The 19,943-nt window shown below is 41.5% G+C and overlaps 4 protein-coding genes across 4 annotated transcripts; all 4 read left to right on the top strand.

The window, feature by feature from the left end:
* The first annotated feature begins 916 nt into the window (after positions 1-916).
* Positions 917-2,656, top strand: LOC144981183 (uncharacterized). The gene is made up of 3 exons (XM_020707051.2): positions 917-1,204; positions 1,729-1,839; positions 2,124-2,656. Exons 1-3 carry the CDS (start codon positions 1,153-1,155, stop codon positions 2,363-2,365), a joined length of 405 nt encoding a protein of 134 aa, XP_020562710.1. The 5' UTR covers positions 917-1,152; the 3' UTR covers positions 2,366-2,656.
* Positions 2,657-5,996: 3,340 nt separating this feature from the next.
* LOC144981184 (uncharacterized) lies at positions 5,997-7,681 on the top strand. The gene is made up of 3 exons (XM_023959874.2): positions 5,997-6,178; positions 6,710-6,820; positions 7,131-7,681. The coding sequence occupies exons 1-3, from the start codon at positions 6,127-6,129 to the stop codon at positions 7,370-7,372; spliced, it is 405 nt and encodes a 134-aa protein (XP_023815642.1). The 5' UTR covers positions 5,997-6,126; the 3' UTR covers positions 7,373-7,681.
* Positions 7,682-10,738: 3,057 nt separating this feature from the next.
* On the top strand, positions 10,739-12,420 carry LOC144981185 (uncharacterized). Its single transcript, XM_023959875.2, has 3 exons — positions 10,739-10,920; positions 11,452-11,562; positions 11,873-12,420. Exons 1-3 carry the CDS (start codon positions 10,869-10,871, stop codon positions 12,112-12,114), a joined length of 405 nt encoding a protein of 134 aa, XP_023815643.1. The 5' UTR covers positions 10,739-10,868; the 3' UTR covers positions 12,115-12,420.
* A 2,264-nt stretch (positions 12,421-14,684) lies between these two features.
* Positions 14,685-18,082, top strand: LOC101157376 (uncharacterized). Its single transcript, XM_011480726.4, has 4 exons — positions 14,685-14,853; positions 16,498-16,713; positions 17,164-17,274; positions 17,554-18,082. The coding sequence occupies exons 2-4, from the start codon at positions 16,662-16,664 to the stop codon at positions 17,793-17,795; spliced, it is 405 nt and encodes a 134-aa protein (XP_011479028.1). The 5' UTR covers positions 14,685-14,853; positions 16,498-16,661; the 3' UTR covers positions 17,796-18,082.
* The last annotated feature ends 1,861 nt before the right edge of the window (positions 18,083-19,943 follow it).

Raw genomic sequence — 19,943 nt, 5'->3', positions numbered from 1 at the left:
TTTGTCCTTTTGTCATGACAAGTACTACCCTCCTGCAGCTTTTATGACGTCTTGATGTTTCCTTGAAACATCAAGACGTCATAAATTTTCCTTGAAAATTTTCCTTGAAACATCAAGGATGAAAAAAATTTCAACGCCAGATCTTTTTTCTGTTTTACCAGCCAAGCGGTAAAACACGTGTGTATTTTTGTTCACGATGGCCAATTACTTTTTATCCTTGAATTTGAACCATTGGGGTGATTTAAAGATTCAAAATAGTCCAATTTATGCTAAATGTCTACTTCAGCTGCTCAAATTTTCTATTTAGAAACGCTTCTGTAGGACCATTTTTTTAAAACTGGAACCAATATAGCTTAAGTCACACAGGAAACCTGCTGAGGAGCAGTTGTTAAACCAATTGAGGCCAGATTGGTTTTAGTTTTTATTTCCTGTTTAATAGACCCCATCAAATAAAGTTTAAAAGGGAGCAGACAATTATAAGAATTGTATTCTTCAATTCTGCTCCTTTCCAATCATGAAAATTTTCAATATTGATCAACAAACATGTAAACATATTGGACAATCAATAATTTTCATGAAAGGAACAAATAGATACATGAAATCAAATGAAATGAAAGTTCTAAAGTTGACTGTTGAAATGTTGTTTTTTAGAAATGGAAATTATTTAAGTTAGTAGAATTATCTTAAAAAATAATTCACAGAAAACAAAGTCAAAGACAATCAGACATGAGTTGCTAAACGATTAAACTTTATACTAAGAAAATGTTCAAAAGAAAGACAAAAAAGTTAAGTGTTTATCTGCTGCTGAAGATTATCTTGCATTAAAGTATTGTTGTGTATCTCTCCATTGAAACCTGCATTCCTTTCTTTCAGGTGTCCCCTCCCCACATAGACAACACACACATGCCCAACACACCCAACTGGGTGATTTTTCTATTGACGTGCATTTGAAGTCAAAAGACCTGAAAAACCTCTATTGTGGGTGAAGTCCCCTCCCTCCACCGGTTTATACCCTTTAAATATTGGCGTCCAGATCGCAAGGACATCACATCTGACCTCCCTCAGCATCTCGCCAAGAAGGAACAGCGAACCTCGACTGGAAGATTTTTTTTTTAATCTACCTTTAGAAACAAGGAGCATATTATTTAAAAGATGGGAAAGTTCCTGTTTGTTGTCGCCGCTGTTCTGGCCTCTTTCATCGCCGGTAAGTCGCACTGATTTTTTGACTTTATGTGTTTTTTAGCCTGTTTGACCTCTTGTTTCGTAAGGCTTTTTAAAATGTCATAGTCACAGGGCCGACGTAATCAGAATTAACTACAAAATTTGATGTATATGGACGCCAGGTCTCAAGAGGTTAAGACTGAAATGAAAAAAAAGATAACCAGCATCTGATCCCTCAGAGTCATGAACTTCTACTCTAGAATCACATGTCAACTGCCTGATTTAAAAAAAATTCACTGAATGTAGTCTGCAGTTGTTTTATTGAGAAGGTTTTTTTAATTAGTTGGATCAACTTGTATAAGTTTGAATAGTCAGTGCAGGCTGTGCCCTGCTAAAGATGTTGCATCACATTGAAGGGAGTGGAGGACCAGAAAGGCCAGTAAAGATGCTGCAAACAAACAAAGGAATTTTATTTTTGACAAACAAAACAATAAACCTGTATTTCTTTTTTGGTGTTTATCACAGTCTCTTTTCGAACTTTGGTTAATGCTCCTGTTTCTGTTTCAGCTGAATCCCTGGTTTGCAACAAATGCAGCTTCAGCGTGTTCGGGGTGTGCTTGAACTCAGGCAATGTCACCTGCAGCAACAGCTCAAGCGTCTGCTACACCGGAAAAGCAGGTGAGGCTTCACACCACAATTGCTATGTGCATTAATAGCACAGTTAGTCAGTGGTGAACACCTTGATCAACACCTATTCAGGCAGCATTAGGAGAAAAATGTGAATGTGGGTGTGTGTCAGGGGAAGTGGTCAGGCCATCAACAGGTATTTCTAGTTTTAGAAATGACTTTCGGGGCAACTGAAGGAACAAAAGAAGTAGAAACTGCAGATAACCTGAAATTGTTCACATTTCTTTGCTTCTGAACCCTATTTTAATCCTTTCTTTTTATGTTTACCTCCACAGTTTTCCCATCCCTCACATCCTTCTCAGGGTTCAACAACCAGGGCTGCCAGGACACCACCACAGGCTGCAATGCCACCACTTCGGCCTCCCTGCTGGGCGTCACCTACAACACCACAATCTCCTGCTGCAGCTCAGACAAGTGCAACCCCGTCACCATCACTTCTGGAGCTCCATCCACCAAGATGGCCTTCACTGCTGCTGCCACTGTTGCCCTCCTGGCCTCCGTGTTCAGCATGCACTGATATCTCCCAGCCTCTTCTGAGACTCTTATTGTGTATTTCTAATAATTCCAAACTAAAGTTGTGCATTTAGGAAGGAGAAGTTCACACCAACTCATGTTCAGCCACAACTCAGAGGTTTATCAATGGGATGTTTCAGGGAAACATTGAGCCTGTAAATGTACTGCGATGTTTTGTTTTTAGGTTTAATTGCTTTTATTATTATTTTGGAATCACAGATGTTGTCATTGCTTTTGTTTCTTGTCAAACATAACAAGTAATATATATATGAATAAATGGCATCTCCGGAAAAAACAACACGACTTTGACTCCATATGTATTTGTGTTAAAGTGCCAGGATAATTTATTTATGCCTTTGTTTATATTCGAAAATATAAAACAGTTCTTCTCAGCGTGTCAAAACCCAGTCAAAGATCCAAGCCCAAAAGCTCTGATGGACTGGGGGTCTCTCAGCACAATGATCAAACATTTCTTATCATCCAAACAAAAATATGTTTGTCCTGACAAATCTTATTGGCTGGACATTTGCTTCTTGCTTTTCTTTCCTGGAAAGAGAGGATGAAAACACTCATCCGTCATAAAGTTCACTTTCAGGCTGCAGAGTTACTGACTGGCAAGAAAGGAGACCAACTAATCACAAGAAATGTCGAGCTCGGAGGCAACGGGACCCAACTTTAGCATCTTTGGTGTGACTCAACTGTGGGTTTGAATTCGTGGCCGTCAAGCTGGTTGTGTCCTTTACCAAAAAAAAAAAAGTATTTATGGTTAAATTAAACAAATTGATTAACCCCTTGTGCTGTCCTAGGCACTTTAACATTGGGAGTTGGGTCATCTAGACCCACTAGACAGTGCGCTGAACCTTTTTCTTCAATGATTTGTGATCTTCACTGGTGTCCATGATCACATGAAATTTTTCCACCTTTATCCACCTTTGTCATGGTAGGGAGAACACGTCAATGTAAGGGTGGGGTCATCTAAGATAGCACAAGGGTTAAGGTCAGTCTTGTGTTTAAATACGCTTTCAGTTACTTGGAAAAAACTCTTCGAGTTTCCATCTCGTTATGGCTTTTTTATGGATTCTGCCACCTTTACCAGCAGCTTTTCTCCCTTTTCCATAAGGAGTCGTCTTCACGCTCACAATTAGGCCAAAATAAAATTTACTGTGGAAAATCTGGTTACAACAATCACAAATTCAATTTATTCTTATTTTTCTCTCTAAGGATTTTCTTTCTTTGCACCTTGTAGCTGTTTGAGACCACCATGGCCATGAACTGGGACTCAAAGATTCACCCTTGTGCTGTCCTAGGCACTTTAACATTGGGGGTTGGGTCATCTAGACCCACTAGACAGTGTGCTGAACCTTTTTTCTTCAATGATTTGTGATCTTCACTGGTGTCCATGGATTACATGAAATATTTCCACCTTTATCATGGTAGGGAGAACACCTCAATGTAAGGGTGGGGTAATCTAAGATAGCACAGGGTTTAACAGAATTTTTTTTTTTACATTGCAAGAAAGTCCTTTTGTCCCAGTCAAAAAGCATATATAGATATGGGGTTTGTTTTTTTGATCTTCTCTTTGTCTTCACATGTGGTTGGTGTGAGGGGTTTGTATCAGTGATGGATAAGTGAGTCCACGGAAATGACGAAGCTTATGCCACTGCTGTAGTAACTTTGGATCTGGATGATCAAGCATTTCTTGTGCAAGTTGCAGTGTTGGACAATATGCAAGTTGATAGTGTTATTGGGAGGAATAGTCCTCTTTTGTAGACTTACTCTGGGACGAATAACAAACCAATGCTGTTGCTGTAGGTCACAGGTTAAGGCCAGTTTATGAACCTCTTCCAGATTTTCACTGTGATCTTTATGTGGGCGCCTACAACAGCCAAAAGAAATCACAGCGCCAACACAGTCAAAAAAACATAGAGGGTTATTTGAAACTCTTAAACAGAAACCTGAATGTCAGGATTTTGTGTGGAAAATACCAAATACTATGTAATGTGTACTCGACAACGATATTTTGTATATTCAGGGGGAGACGGGTAAGGGGCTGCAGTGCCTACTGGATGCAAATCTATAGTTTTGCACCTAGCTCGTTCCATGGGCAGGACACCTGTGTTATCTAAAAACATATGCAATATTAGCAAAGTGCTAATCAAGAAAATCCTTTGGAAGCATAAAGAGAACTGATACAAGAGAACATCACATGAGCCCAAAGAGATCAAAAATCCGGGCATGACCAGAAAGATCGTTAGCGTGAGTTGAGACCAGGTAAAAAAGTTTTGATACTTGTACAGCTAGATTCAAGATTCAAGATTCAAGATTCAAGTTTTATTGCCGTTTGCACATGCGGTACATCGGAATTTTTCTTTGGCATCTCTCATGTCAGGATAAGTTAAAAAAGGACAAAAGAAAAATTTGAAGAAGAAATAATAAAGAAAATAAAAATAAATAGAATAAAGTTAAAGTCAAAATTAGACAACAAATTTACATGGTGTATAAAAATATAAATATCAGTAAAATATGATAATGAATATTGCATATTGAATATTGCATAATAGCAAACAAAGCTTTGGCTAAATGGCAGGGTCCATATGAATTGATTAAACCTTGGAGGTTTGGGGTCTCCACTGAGGGAATCAGTGGTTGCCCCGGCTGGTTTGCTGCCTCGGTCCCGTTGAGACCTGACCAGAGTTCTTCCAAAGGCAGCGCTTGGGGGCGGGGCCCTGGGCTTGCTCTGGGTGGCGACGCTTTCTTTGCTCACCTCTCTTTGTGTGTGGTGGGGGACCTGGGGGGTTGGCGCTTCGGTGCTCGGCTGAGGTGACCTGGGCCGACTGCTGGGGGCTGGAGGGGGGACAGCTTTATCATAATCACTTATTAGGGTGATGGGGGGGGTTCAGACGGCAATGCACCTTAGGGGGAGGGGCTACTTGGCAGTGGTCCCCCTCCCATGGTTGCCATATGGAAATGGGCCCCTCCCCTTTCGGTTTGAATTGCAACTTAGACATGTAGGACCCTTGGTAGGGGGGTGCTTGGAAGTCACTGCCAGCAAGCAGGAGATGATTTAAGGTAGTAGAATTATCTTTAATTAAAATTAATTCACAGGAAAACGGAGTCTTAGAAAAGTTTACAAGATAATTAATTTAAGTTGGTAAGCAGTTAAAATTTATACTAAGAATTACAACAATGTTAAGTATTAGTCATCTGCTGGGGATGATCTTGCAATACCCCTTGTGCTATCTTAGATGACCCCACCCTTGCATTGACGTGTTCTCCCTACCATGACAAAGGGGAATAAAGGTGAAGAGGATTTCATGTAATCCATGGACACCATTGAAGATCACAAATCATTGAAGAAAAAAGGTTCAACGCACTGTCTTGTGGGGTCCAGATGACCCAACCCCCAATGGTAAAGTTCCTAGCATAGCACAAGGGTTACAGTTTAGCTGCGCATCTTTTCATTGAAACCTGCATTCCTTTCTTTCAGGTGTCCCCTCCCCACATAGACAACACACACATGCCCAACACACCCAACTGGGCGACTTTTCTATTGACGCACATTTGAAGTCAAAAGACCTGAAAAACCTCTCTTGTGGGTGCAGTCCCCTCCCTCCACCGGTTTTCACCCTTTAAATATTGGTGTCCGGATCGCAAGGACATCACTTCTGACCTCCCTCCGCATCTCGCCAAGAAAGAGCAGCGAACCTCGACTGGAAGGATATTTTTTAATCTACCTTTGGAATCAAGGAGCAAATTATTTAAAAGATGGGAAAGTTCCTGTTTGTTGTCGCCGCTGTTCTGGCCTCTTTCATCGCCGGTAAATCACACTGATTTTCTGACTTTGTGTGTTTTTTAGCCTCTTGAGATCCAAGCTCTTGTTTAATGTGGCTTTTTTTATTTTATTTTATAGTCACAGTGCATGATCAGGGTTAATCAGAATTACCTACACGATGTGATGCATGTGGACGCCAGGTCTCAAGAGGTTAAGACTGAAATGAGGAAAAAGATAAAACCAGCATCTGATCCCTCAGAGTCATGAACTTCTACTCTAGAATCACATGTCAACTGGCTGATTTAAAAAAAAATGCACTGAATGCAGTCTGCAGTTGTTTTAGTGAGAAGGTTTGTTTTTATTAGTTGGATCAACTTGTATAAGTTTGAATAGTCAGTGCAGGCTGTTCCCTGCTGAAGATGTTGCATCACATTGAAGGGATATGCCAGTAAACATGCTGTAAACAAGCAAAATAATTCTATTTTTGACCAACAAAACAATAAACCTGTATTTCTTTTTTGGTGTTTATCACAGTCTCTTTCCGTTCTTTGGTTAATGCTCCTGTGTCTGTTTCAGCTGAATCCCTGGTTTGCAACAAATGCAGCTTCAGTTTGTTGGGGGTGTGCTTGAACTCAGGCACTGTCACCTGCAGCACCAACACGAGCGTCTGCTACACCGGAAAAGCAGGTGAGGCTTCACACCACAATTGCTCAGTGTATTAATAGCACAGTTGGTCATTGGTGATCACCTTGATCAACACCTATTCAGGCAGCATTAAGAGAAAAATGGCGGTCTAATCATTTTTGTGTGTGTATGAATGTGGGTGTGTGTCAGGGAAAGTGGTCAGGCCATCAACAGGTATTTCTAGTTTTAGAAATGACTTTCGGGGCAACTGAAGGAACAAAAGAAGTAGAAACTGCAGATAACCTGAAATTGTTCACATTTCTTTGCTTCTGAACCCTATTTTAATCCTTTCTTTTTATGTTTACCTCCACAGTTTTCCCATCCCTCACATCCTTCTCAGGGTTCAACAACCAGGGCTGCCAGGACACCACCACAGGCTGCAATGCCACCACTTCGGCCTCCCTGCTGGGCGTCACCTACAACACCACAATCTCCTGCTGCAGCTCAGAGAAGTGCAACCCCGTCACCATCACTTCTGGAGCTCCATCCACCAAGATGGCCTTCACTGCTGCTGCCACTGTTGCCCTCCTGGCCTCCGTGTTCAGCATGCACTGATATCTCCCAGCCTCTTCTGAGACTCTTATTGTGTATTTCTAATAATTCCAAACTAAAGTTGTGCATTTAGGAAGGAGAAGTTCACACCAACTCATGTTCAGCCACAACTCAGAGGTTGGCATCGTGGAAGTTTATCAATGGGATGTTTCAGGGAAACATTGAGCTTGTAAATTTACTGCGATGTTTTGTTTTTAGGTTTAATTGCTATTATTATTATTTTGGAATCACAGATGTTGTCATTGCTTTTGTTTCTTGTCAAACAAAACAAGTAATATATAAATGAATAAATGTCATCTCAGAAAAAAACAACACATCTTTGTCTCCATATGTATTTGTGATAAAGTACCACGATCGTTTGTTCTCGGTGGACGCGGTGGGATGAGAACCTAGTTAAAGTCCCACACACCTGGATTTTTTAAATGGGATGTTCTCCTCATCTGAACCAGTCCCCCCGGGAAGTCTTTGGTGGTTTAGTCACCCAATCCAACCCTCTAATGCTGAGTGCGTTTTGGAAAAATAAATTTGAAACAAGAAACGAGTCGGAATTGGAGCCTTTGTTTATATTCAAGAATTAAACACAAGTTCTTCTCAGCGTGTCAAAACCCAGTCAAAGATCCAAGCCCAAAAGCTCTGATGGACTGGGGGTCTCTCAGCACAATGATCAAACATTTCTTATCATCCAAACAAAAATATGTTTGTCCTGACAAATCTTATTGGCTGGACATTTGCTTCTTGCTTTTCTTTCCTGGAAAGAGGGGATGAAAACACTCATCCGTCATAAAATTCAATTTCAGGCTGCAGATTTACTGACAGGCAAGAAAGGAGACCAACTAATCACAAGAAGTGTCGAGCTCGGAGGCAACCGCACCCAACTTTAGCGTCTTTGGTGTGACTCAACTGTGGGTTTGAATTCATGGCCGTCAAGCTGGTTGTGTCCTTTACCAAAAAAAAAAAAGTATTTAAGGTTAAATTAAACAAATTGATTAAGGTCAGTCTTGTGTTTAAATACGCTTTCAGTTACTTGGAAAAAACTCTTCGAGTTTCCATCTCGTTATGGCTTTTTTATGGATTCTGCCACCTTTACCAGCAGCTTTTCTCCCTTTTCCATAAGGAGTCGTCTTCACGCTCACAATTAGGCCAAAATAAAATTTACTGTGGAAAATCTGGTTACAACAATCACAAATTCAGTTTATTCTTATTTTTCTCTCTAAGGATTTTCTTTCTTTGCACCTTGTAGCTGTTTGAGACCACCATGGCCATGAACTGGGACTCAAAGATTAACCCTTGTGCTGTCCTAGGCACTTTAACATTGGGAGTTGGGTCATCTAGACCCACTAGACAGTGAACCTTTTTTCTTCAATGATTTGTGATCTTCACTGGTGTCCATGGATTACATGAAATATTTCCACCTTTATCATGGTAGGGAGAACACCTCAATGTAAGGGTGGGGTAATCTAAGATAGCACAGGGTTTAACAGAATTTTTTTTTTTACATTGCAAGAAAGTCCTTTTGTCCCAGTCAAAAAGCATATATAGATATGGGGTTTGTTTTTTTGATCTTCTCTTTGTCTTCACATGTGGTTGGTGTGAGGGGTTTGTATCAGTGATGGATAAGTGAGTCCACGGAAATGACGAAGCTTATGCCACTGCTGTAGTAACTTTGGATCTGGATGATCAAGCATTTCTTGTGCAAGTTGCAGTGTTGGACAATATGCAAGTTGATAGTGTTATTGGGAGGAATAGTCCTCTTTTGTGGAACTTACTCTGGGACAAATAACAAACCAATGCTGTTGCTGTAGGTCACAGGTTAAGGCCAGTTTATGAACCTCTTCCAGATTTTCACTGTGATCTTTATGTGGGCGCCTACAACAGCCAAAAGAAATCACAGCGCCAATGCAGTCAAGAAAAACATAGAGGGTCTTTTGAAACTCTTAAACAGAAACCTGAATGTCAGGATTTTGTGTGGAAAATACCAAATACTATGTAATGTGTACTCGACAACGATATTTTCTATATTCAGGGGGAGACGGGAAGGGCCTGCAGTGCCTACTGGATGCACATCTATAGTTTTGCACCTAGCTCGTTCCATGGGCAGGACACCTGTGTTATCTAAAAACATATGCAATATTAGCAAAGTGCTAATCAAGAAAATCCTTTGGAAGCATAAAGAGAACTGATACAAGAGAACCTCACATGAGCCCAAAGAGATCAAAAATCCGGGCATGACCAGAAAGATCGTTAGCGTGAGTTGAGACCAGGTAAAAAAGTTTTGATACTTGTACAGCAAATAGCAAACAAAGCTTTGGCTAAATGGCAGGGTCCATATGAATTGATTAAACCTTGGAGGTTTGGGGTCTCCACTGAGGGAATCAGTGGTTGCCCCGGCTGGTTTGCTGCCTCGGTCCCGTTGAGACCTGACCAGAGTTCTTCCAAAGGCAGCGCTTGGGGGCGGGGCCCTGGGCTTGCTCTGGGTGGCGACGCTTTCTTTGCTCACCTCTCTTTGTGTGTGGTGGGGGACCTGGGGGGTTGGCGCTTCGGTGCTCGGCTGAGGTGACCTGGGCCGACTGCTGGGGGCTGGAGGGGGGACAGCTTTATCATAATCACTTATTAGGGTGATGGGGGGGGGTTCAGACGGCAATGCACCTTAGGGGGAGGGGCTACTTGGCAGTGGTCCCCCTCCCATGGTTGCCATATGGAAATGGGCCCCTCCCCTTTCGGTTTGAATTGCAACTTAGACATGTAGGACCCTTGGTAGGGGGGTGCTTGGAAGTCACTGCCAGCAAGCAGGAGATGATTTAAGGTAGTAGAATTATCTTTAATTAAAATTAATTCACAGGAAAACGAAGTCTTAGAAAAGTTCACAAGATAATTAAATTAAGTTGGTAAGCAGTTAAAATTTATACTAAGAATTACAACAATGTTAAGTATTAGTCATCTGCTGGGGATGATCTTGCAATACCCCTTGTGCTATCTTAGATGACCCCACCCTTGCATTGACGTGTTCTCCCTACCATGACAAAGGGGAATAAAGGTGAAGAGGATTTCATGTAATCCATGGACACCATTGAAGATCACAAATCATTGAAGAAAAAAGGTTCAACGCACTGTCTTGTGGGGTCCAGATGACCCAACCCCCAATGGTAAAGTTCCTAGCATAGCACAAGGGTTACAGTTTAGCTGCGCATCTTTTCATTGAAACCTGCATTCCTTTCTTTCAGGTGTCCCCTCCCCACATAGACAACACACACATGCCCAACACACCCAACTGGGCGACTTTTCTATTGACGCACATTTGAAGTCAAAAGACCTGAAAAACCTCTCTTGTGGGTGCAGTCCCCTCCCTCCACCGGTTTTCACCCTTTAAATATTGGTGTCCGGATCGCAAGGACATCACTTCTGACCTCCCTCCGCATCTCGCCAAGAAAGAGCAGCGAACCTCGACTGGAAGGATATTTTTTAATCTACCTTTGGAATCAAGGAGCAAATTATTTAAAAGATGGGAAAGTTCCTGTTTGTTGTCGCCGCTGTTCTGGCCTCTTTCATCGCCGGTAAATCACACTGATTTTCTGACTTTGTGTGTTTTTTAGTCTCTTGAGATCCAAGCTCTTGTTTAATGTGGCTTTTTTTTATTTTATTTTATAGTCACAGTGCATGATCAGGGTTAATCAGAATTACCTACACGATGTGATGCATGTGGACGCCAGGTCTCAAGAGGTTAAGACTGAAATGAGGAAAAAGATAAAACCAGCATCTGATCCCTCAGAGTCATGAACTTCTACTCTAGAATCACATGTCAACTGGCTGATTTAAAAAAAATGCACTGAATGCAGTCTGCAGTTGTTTTAGTGAGAAGGTTTGTTTTTATTAGTTGGATCAACTTGTATAAGTTTGAATAGTCAGTGCAGGCTGTTCCCTGCTGAAGATGTTGCATCACATTGAAGGGATATGCCAGTAAACATGCTGTAAACAAGCAAAATAATTCTATTTTTGACCAACAAAACAATAAACCTGTATTTCTTTTTTGGTGTTTATCACAGTCTCTTTCCGTTCTTTGGTTAATGCTCCTGTGTCTGTTTCAGCTGAATCCCTGGTTTGCAACAAATGCAGCTTCAGTTTGTTGGGGGTGTGCTTGAACTCAGGCACTGTCACCTGCAGCACCAACACGAGCGTCTGCTACACCGGAAAAGCAGGTGAGGCTTCACACCACAATTGTTCAGTGTATTAATAGCACAGTTGGTCATTGGTGATCACCTTGATCAACACCTATTCAGGCAGCATTAAGAGAAAAATGGCGGTCTAATCATTTTTGTGTGTGTATGAATGTGGGTGTGTGTCAGGGAAAGTGGTCAGGCCATCAACAGGTATTTCTAGTTTTAGTAATGACTTTCGGGGCAACTGAAGGAACAAAAGAAGTAGAAACTGCAGATAACCTGAAATTGTTCACATTTCTTTGCTTCTGAACCCTATTTTAATCCTTTCTTTTTATGTTTACCTCCACAGTTTTCCCATCCCTCACATCCTTCTCAGGGTTCAACAACCAGGGCTGCCAGGACACCACCACAGGCTGCAATGCCACCACTTCGGCCTCCCTGCTGGGCGTCACCTACAACACCACAATCTCCTGCTGCAGCTCAGACAAGTGCAACCCCGTCACCATCACCTCCGGAGCTCCATCCACCAAGATGGCCTTCACCGCTGCTGCCACTGTTGCCCTCCTGGCCTCCGTGTTCAGCATGCACTGATATCTCCCAGCCTCTTCTGAGACTCTTATTGTGTATTTCTAATAATTCCAAACTAAAGTTGTGCATTTAGGAAGGAGAAGTTCACACCAACTCATGTTCAGCCACAACTCAGAGGTTGGCATCGTGGAAGTTTATCAATGGGATGTTTCAGGGAAACATTGAGCTTGTAAATTTACTGCGATGTTTTGTTTTTAGGTTTAATTGCTATTATTATTATTTTGGAATCACAGATGTTGTCATTGCTTTTGTTTCTTGTCAAACAAAACAAGTAATATATAAATGAATAAATGTCATCTCAAAAAAAAACAACACATCTTTGTCTCCATATGTATTTGTGATAAAGTACCACGATCGTTTGTTCTCGGTGGACGCGGTGGGATGAGAACCTAGTTAAAGTCCCACACACATGGATTTTTGAAATGGGATGTTCTCCTCATTTGAACCAGTCCCCCCGGGAAGTCTTTGGTGGTTTAGTCCCCCAATCCAACCCTCTAATGCTGAGTGCGTTTTGGAAAAATAAATTTGAAACAAGAAACGAGTCGGAATCGGAGCCTTTGTTTATATTCAAGAATTAAACACAAGTTCTTCTCAGCGTGTCAAAACCCAGTCAAAGATCCAAGCCCAAAAGCTCTGATGGACTGGGGGTCTCTCAGCACAATGATCAAACATTTCTTATCATCCAAACAAAAATATGTTTGTCCTGACAAATCTTATTGGCTGGACATTTGCTTCTTGCTTTTCTTTCCTGGAAAGAGAGGATGAAAACACTCATCCGTCATAAAATTCAATTTCAGGCTGCAGATTTACTGACAGGCAAAAAAGGAGACCAACTAATCACAAGAAGTGTCGAGCTCGGAGGCAACCGCACCCAACTTTAGCGTCTTTGGTGTGACTCAACTGTGGGTTTGAATTCATGGCCGTCAAGCTGGTTGTGTCCTTTACCAAAAAAAAAAAAAGTATTTATGGTTAAATTAAACGAATTGATGAAGGTCAGTCTTGTGTTTAAATACGCATTCAGTTACTTAGTAAAAACTCTTCGAGTTTCCATCTCGTTATGGCTTTTTTGTGGATTCTGCCACCCTTACCAGGAGCTTTTCTCCCTTTTCCATAAGGAGTCGTCTTCACGCTCACAATTAGGCGAAAATAAAATTTAATGTGAAAAAATCTGGTTACAACAATCACAAATTCAGATTATGCTTAATTTATCTCTAAGGACTTTCTTTGAGACCATTTGTAAACCTTATTTATAGGACATGTTTTTCTTTTCTTTACAGGAAGGTCATTTTAATCCAGCAAAAAGAATATTTTGGGTCTGGCTTAAAATTAACCAGCCCTACTATGGGATGACTGTGGGTGTGCTGAGAGTTTGGGGTGACATATCCTTCCCTAAAATGTGTTGACAACCTGCTTTTATCAACTGTGTTCATCTATTCCAAAACTATTGTCTCCTTTAGTCAATTTGATATGTTTTAGATGTTTTATGTTGGATGATATCCGGACTTCTATATCACAGAGGCTTTATTGGCCAAATTGATTGCGTCACCTGAGACCTTCATACACTTCTGTTGCACATTTCAATACAAAAAAATACATGAAAACAAACATTATAAAACCACATACATCATAAAAAGCAGTTGCACATTATTGTTTCAGTCTCTGATGCTTTGAGTTTGTTCTTAAAACATTTAAAGATACCAGTTCAGTTAGTTTCCAGTCTTTCTACAGCATACTCCAAGCAAAAGGATCAGAGTGGACAAAGGCTTTTTTCAACAGCTCTGTACAAATGGAACAGAAAGCAACAACTGATCTTTAGATCCTAAGGAGTAAGATTCCACACTTCTTGTGATTAAAGAACAAATGTAGGGAGGCAGTAATCCAAGCAAGGCCTTGTAAATAAAAGTGTACCAATGTCCCTGACTCCTGGAGGCCAGAGAAGGCCATCGTACTCTTGAATACAGGTCACAATGATGCATCATGGATCTACAGTTGGTAATGAACCTCAGGGAAGCACGATACATGGTGTCAACCTTTTTGAGACTTGAAGATGAGGCATTCATATACAGAATATCAGCATAATCCAGCACAGAAAAAAAAAGTTACAGCAACAAGACACTTTTTTACTTCAAAAGAAAAACATAACTTGTTACGGAAGAATGTGAAGAGGATGGGTGTTTCGCAGATCCAGGCAGTCGTGTTCCAATTGCAAATGGTTTATTTACCCCCACAATTCCCCAAGTGCAATAATCCTCAGTGAAATTTTACATACGTTCAACAGCATTACACAGGAGAGGAGCACATTCATGTCTTCCCTCTTGCCCGCCCGCGGCAACTAACCTCTCATATAGTCTAAGCCCCTCCCATTAGGCTGAATTCTCAATAGACCTCTGATTAGGCATTTTCCTGTCCTTATGGCCATTTCTGCCAACTATTTCAAAGAAAATAAATAAAGAAAAAAAACATATAATAATTCCACACCCTTTAGGGATAAATCCCTTCATCCCAAAATGCTACAAACAATAATACAGAATATTTACATGACAAAGTTGTCTTTCCCACACAGTTATCTGATGACGTCATTTCCGCCCACTGCTCCCGGTCGCGTCTTAACAGCTGACCAGGCGTCGCCTCTGTTTGACACTCGCGGTTCTAAATGGCTCCCGGTAAAGCGTATTGAGTGTGCACCCTCAACACAACCCACCCAAGGAGCGCCCGCCTCGCGACACAATGTCTGAAAATGAGGTGAGAGGTTATTAGGACTGGAAAAACTACGTGGGTATGCTTGTGTGTGTGTGTGTGTGTGTCTGTGTGTGTGTGTGTGCGTGTGTGTGTGCGCAGGTGGCTGCATAGAGGCGCTCCGTCACAAAGAAAAAGACAAGTTTAAGTTTGTTTGTTTTTTACAAGTTTTTCTATGTGAGGTTTAAAGGTGAGGGAGTTGTCAATCCAGACACCAAGGTACTTGTACTCATGAACCACCTCTATGACCTTTCCATCCAAGGTGGACACCATTGGAATTGTTTCAGGGACCTTCTTTGAGTTTGAAAACATCTTTAGTTTTGTCTTGTCAGCATTGAGAACCAATTTTAACTGAATAAGTGAGTGCTGTGCTGCAACCAAAGCTTTCTGCAAGGTTTCAATGGCCTAAGCAAGAGATGATCCATAATAGTAAATGACTGTGTCATCAACATAAAAATGTAGATTAGCAGATACAACATGTGCACTAGACCAGTGTTTTTCAACCAGTGTGCCGCGGCACACTAGTGTGCCATGGCTCAAAAAAGGTTGAAAAACACTGATCTAGACAACGATATTTTGTATATTCAGGGGGAGAGGGGTAAGGGCCTGCAGTGCCTACTGGATGCACATCTATTGTTTTGCACCTAGCTCATTCCATGGGCAGGACACCTGTGTTATCTAAAAACATATGCAATATTAGCAAAGTGCTAATCAAGAAAATCCTTTGGAAGCATAAAGAGAACTGATACAAGAGAACATCACATGAGCCCAAAGAGATCAAAAATCCGGGCATGACCAGAAAGATCGTTAGCGTGATTTGAGACCAGGTAAAAAAGTTTTGATACTTGAACAGCTAATAGCAAACAAAGCTTTGGCTAAATGGCAGGGTCCATATGAATTGATTAAACCTTGGAGGTTTGGGGTCTCCACTGAGGGAATCAGTGGTTGCCCCGGCTGGTTTGATGCCTCGGTCCCGTTGAAACCTGACCAGAGTTCTTCCAAAGGCAGCGCTTGGGGGCGGAGCCCTGGGCTTGTTCTGAGGGGCGGGGCTTTCTTTGATCCCCTCTCTTTGTGTGTGGTGGGGGACTAGCTGTCCTCGACTAACCCTCTTTTTCATAAAATCACTTATTAAGATGATGGGGGGGTTAGACTGTGATGCACCTTAGGGGGAAGAGCTACTTGGCAGTGGTCCCCCCCCCCATGATTGCCGTATGGAAACGGGCCCCTCCCCTTTCGGTTTGAATTGCAACTTAGACATGTACGACCCTTGGTAGGGGGTTGCTTGGAAGTCACTGCCAGCAAGCAGGAGATGATTTAAGGTAGTAGAATTATCTTTAATTAAAATTAATTCACAGGAAAACAGTTTTAGAAAAGTTCACAAGATAATTAAATTAAGTTGGTAAGCAGTTAAAATGTATACTAAGAACATGTAAAAAGAATTACAAATATGTTAAGTATTTGTCATCTGCTGAGGATGATCTTGCAGTACAGTTTGGTTGCGCATCTTTCCAATGATACTAGCAGTCCTTTCTTTTAATTGTTCCCTCACCTCATAAATAACACACATGCACAAAACACCCAACTGGGTGACTTTTCTATTGACGCACATTTGAAGTCAAAAGACCTGAAAAACCTCTCTTGTGGGTGCAGTCTCCTTCCTCCACCGGTTTTCACCCTTTAAATATTGGTGTCCGGATCGCAACGACATCACTTCTGACCTCCCTCAGCATCTCGCCAAGAAGGACCAGAGAACCTCGACTGGAAGGATATTTTTTAAATCTACCTTTGGAGTCAAGGAGCAAATTATTTAAAAGATGGGAAAGTTCCTGTTTGTTGTCGCCGCTGTTCTGGCCTCTTTCATCGCTGGTGAGTTGCCCAGATTTTCTGACTTTGTGTGTTTTTTAGCCTCTTGAGACCTGAGCTCTTGTTTCATGAGGCTTTTTTATTTTATAGTCACAGGGCCCCAGATAACCAGCACCAGAATCCCTCAAAGTCATGAACTTCTACTCTAGAATCGCATGTCAACTGGCTGACTTTTGAAAAAAAACCAAAAATGAATGCAGTCTGCAGTTGTTTTAGTGAGAAGCTTTTTCTCAGTTGGATCAACTGTTATAAGTTTAAAAAGTCAGTGTAGGACGTGCGCTGCTAAAGATGTTGCATCACATTGAAGGGAGTGAAAGAAAGGCCAGTAAACATGCTGTAAACAAACAAAAGAATTCTATTTATGATAAACAAAACAATAAACCTGTATTTCTTTTTTGGTGTTTATCACAGTCCCTTTCCGTTCTTTGGTTAATGCTCCTGTGTCTGTTTCAGCTGAATCCCTGGTTTGCAACAAATGCGGCTTCAGCGTGTTGGGGGTGTGCTTGAACTCAGGCGAAGTCACCTGCAGCACCAACACGAGCGTCTGCTTCACCGGAAAAGCAGGTGAGGCTTCATACCTGCAAATGTAATTTTACAGTTAGTCATTGGTGATCATTCCGATCAACACATGAAAAATGGCGGTGTAATCATTTTGTGTGTGCATAAGTGTGTGTGTGTGTCATGTGAAGTGGTCAGGCCCTCAACAGGTATTTCTAGTTTTAGAAATGACTGTAGAAAACAAAAGTAGAAACCGTAAAATTCCAGCAGATCACCTGAAAATGTTCACATTTCTTTGCTTCTGAACCCTAATTTAATCCTTTCTTTTTATGTTTACCTCCACAGTTTTCCCATCCCTCACATCCTTCTCAGGGTTCAACAACCAGGGCTGCCAGGACACCGCCAAAGGCTGCAACGCCACCACCTCGGCCTCCCTGCTGGGCGTCACCTACAACACCACAATTTCCTGCTGCAGCTCAGAGAAGTGCAACCCCGTCACCATCACCTCCGGAGCTCCATCCACCAAGATGGCCTTCACCGCTGCTGCCACTGTTGCCCTCCTGGCCTCCGTGTTCAGCATGCACTGATATCTCCCAGCCTCTTCTGAGACTCTTATTGTGTATTTCTAATAATTCCAAACTAAAGTTGTGCAATTAGGAAGGAGAAGTTCACACCAACTCATGTTCAGCCACAACTCAGAGGTTGGCATCGTGGAAGTTTATCAATGGGATGTTTCAGGGAAACATTGAGCCTGTAAATGTACTGCGATGTTTTTTTTTTAGGTTTAATTGCTATTATTATTATTTTGGAATCACAGATGTTGTCATCATCAAGTAATATATATATGAATAAATGTCATCTCAGAAAAAAACAACACATCTTTGTCTCCATATGTATTTTTGATAAAGTACCACGATCGTTTTTTCTCGGTGGACGCGGCGGGATGAGAACCTAGTTAAAGTCCCACACACCTGGATTTTTGAAATGGGATGTTCTCCTCATTTGAACCAGTCCACCCGGGAAGCCTTTGGTGGTTTAGTCCCCCAATCCCACCCTCTCCTGCTGAGTGCGTTTTGGAAAAATAAATTTGAAACAAGAAACGAGTCGGAATCGGAGCCTTTGTTTATATTCAAGAATAAAGCAGAAGTTCTTCTCAGCGTGTCAAAACCCAGTCAAAGATCCAAGCCCAAAAGCTCTGATGGACTGGGGGTCTCTCAGCACAATGATCAAACATTTCTTATCATCCAAACAAAAATATGTTTGTCCTGACAAATCTTATTGGCTGGACATTTGCTTCTTGCTTTTCTTTCCTGGAAAGAGGGGATGAAAACACTCATCCGTCATAAAATTCAATTTCAGGCTGCAGATTTACTGACAGGCAAGAAAGGAGACCAACTAATCACAAGAAGTGTCGAGCTCGGAGGCAACCGCACCCAACTTTAGCGTCTTTGGTGTGAGTCTACTGTGGGTTTGAATTCATGGCCGTCAAGCTGGTTGTGTCCTTTACCAAAAAAAAAAAGTATTTATGGTTAAATTAAACAAATTGATTAAGGTCTGTCTTGTGTTTAAATACGCATTCAGTTACTTAGTAAAAACTCTCCGAGTTTCCATCTCGTTATGGCTTTTTTATGGATTCTGCCACCCATACCAGCAGCTTTTCTCCCTTTTCCATAAGGAGTCGTCTTCACGCTCACAATTAGGCCAAAATAAAATTTACTGTGGAAAAATCTGGTTACAACAATCACAAATTCATTTTTTGCTTAATTTATTTCTAAGGATTTTCTTTCTTTGCACTTTGTAGCTCTTTGAGACCACCGTGGCCATGAACTGAGACTCACAGATTAACCCTTGTGCTATCCTAGGCACTTTAACATTGGGAGTGGGGTCATCTAGACCCACTAGACAGTGTGCTGAACCTTTTTTCTTCAATGATTTGTGATCTTTAATGGTGTCCATGGATTACATGAAATCCTATTCACCTTTATCCACCTTTGTCATGGTAGGGAGAACACGTCAATGTAAGGGTGGGGTCATCTAACGTAGCACAGGGGTTAACAGAATTTATAGGACCTTTTTTTTACATTACAGGAAGGTCCTTTTATCTCAGTCAAAAAACATATATAGATATATAGTTTTTTTTTAGGATCTTCTCTTTGTCTTCACATGTGGTTGGTGTGAGAGATAGTGTCTGTCTTAAAATTAGCCAGCCCTACTATGGGATGCAGGTAGAATACCAAGGGGGGGAACTCTGGGTGTGCTGAGAGCTTGGGGTGTCCTATCCCTCCCTAAAATGTATAGACAACCTGCTATTATCATATCAGTTCACCCATCGCAAAACTATCGTCTCCTTTAGTCAATTTGATATGTTTTATATGTTTTATGTTGGATGATGTCAGTACTCCTATACTGATATCACAGAGGCTTTATTGGCCAAAATTAATGTGTCAGCTGAGACCTTCATACACTTATGTCCCACCAGGGGAGTCGCCTACAGAAACCTATCATCGTCTTAGGGGTTTATATTGGTAATGGATAAGTGAGTCCACGGAAATGACGAAGCTTATGCCACTGCTGTAGTAACTTTGGATCTGGATGATCAAGCATTTCTTGTGCAAGTTGCAGTGTTGGTCAATATGCCAGTTGATTGTGTTATTGGGAGGAATAGTCCTCTTTTGTGGAACTTACTCTGGGACAAATAACAAACCAATGTTGTTGCTGTAGGTCACAGGTTAAGG

The sequence above is a fragment of the Oryzias latipes genome, chromosome 11 (assembly GCF_053564925.1).
Source record: "Oryzias latipes strain Hd-rR chromosome 11, Olatipes_Hd-rR_3.1".
Lineage (NCBI taxonomy): Eukaryota > Metazoa > Chordata > Actinopteri > Beloniformes > Adrianichthyidae > Oryzias > Oryzias latipes.
This window is presented reverse-complemented; position numbering and strand designations above follow the sequence as displayed.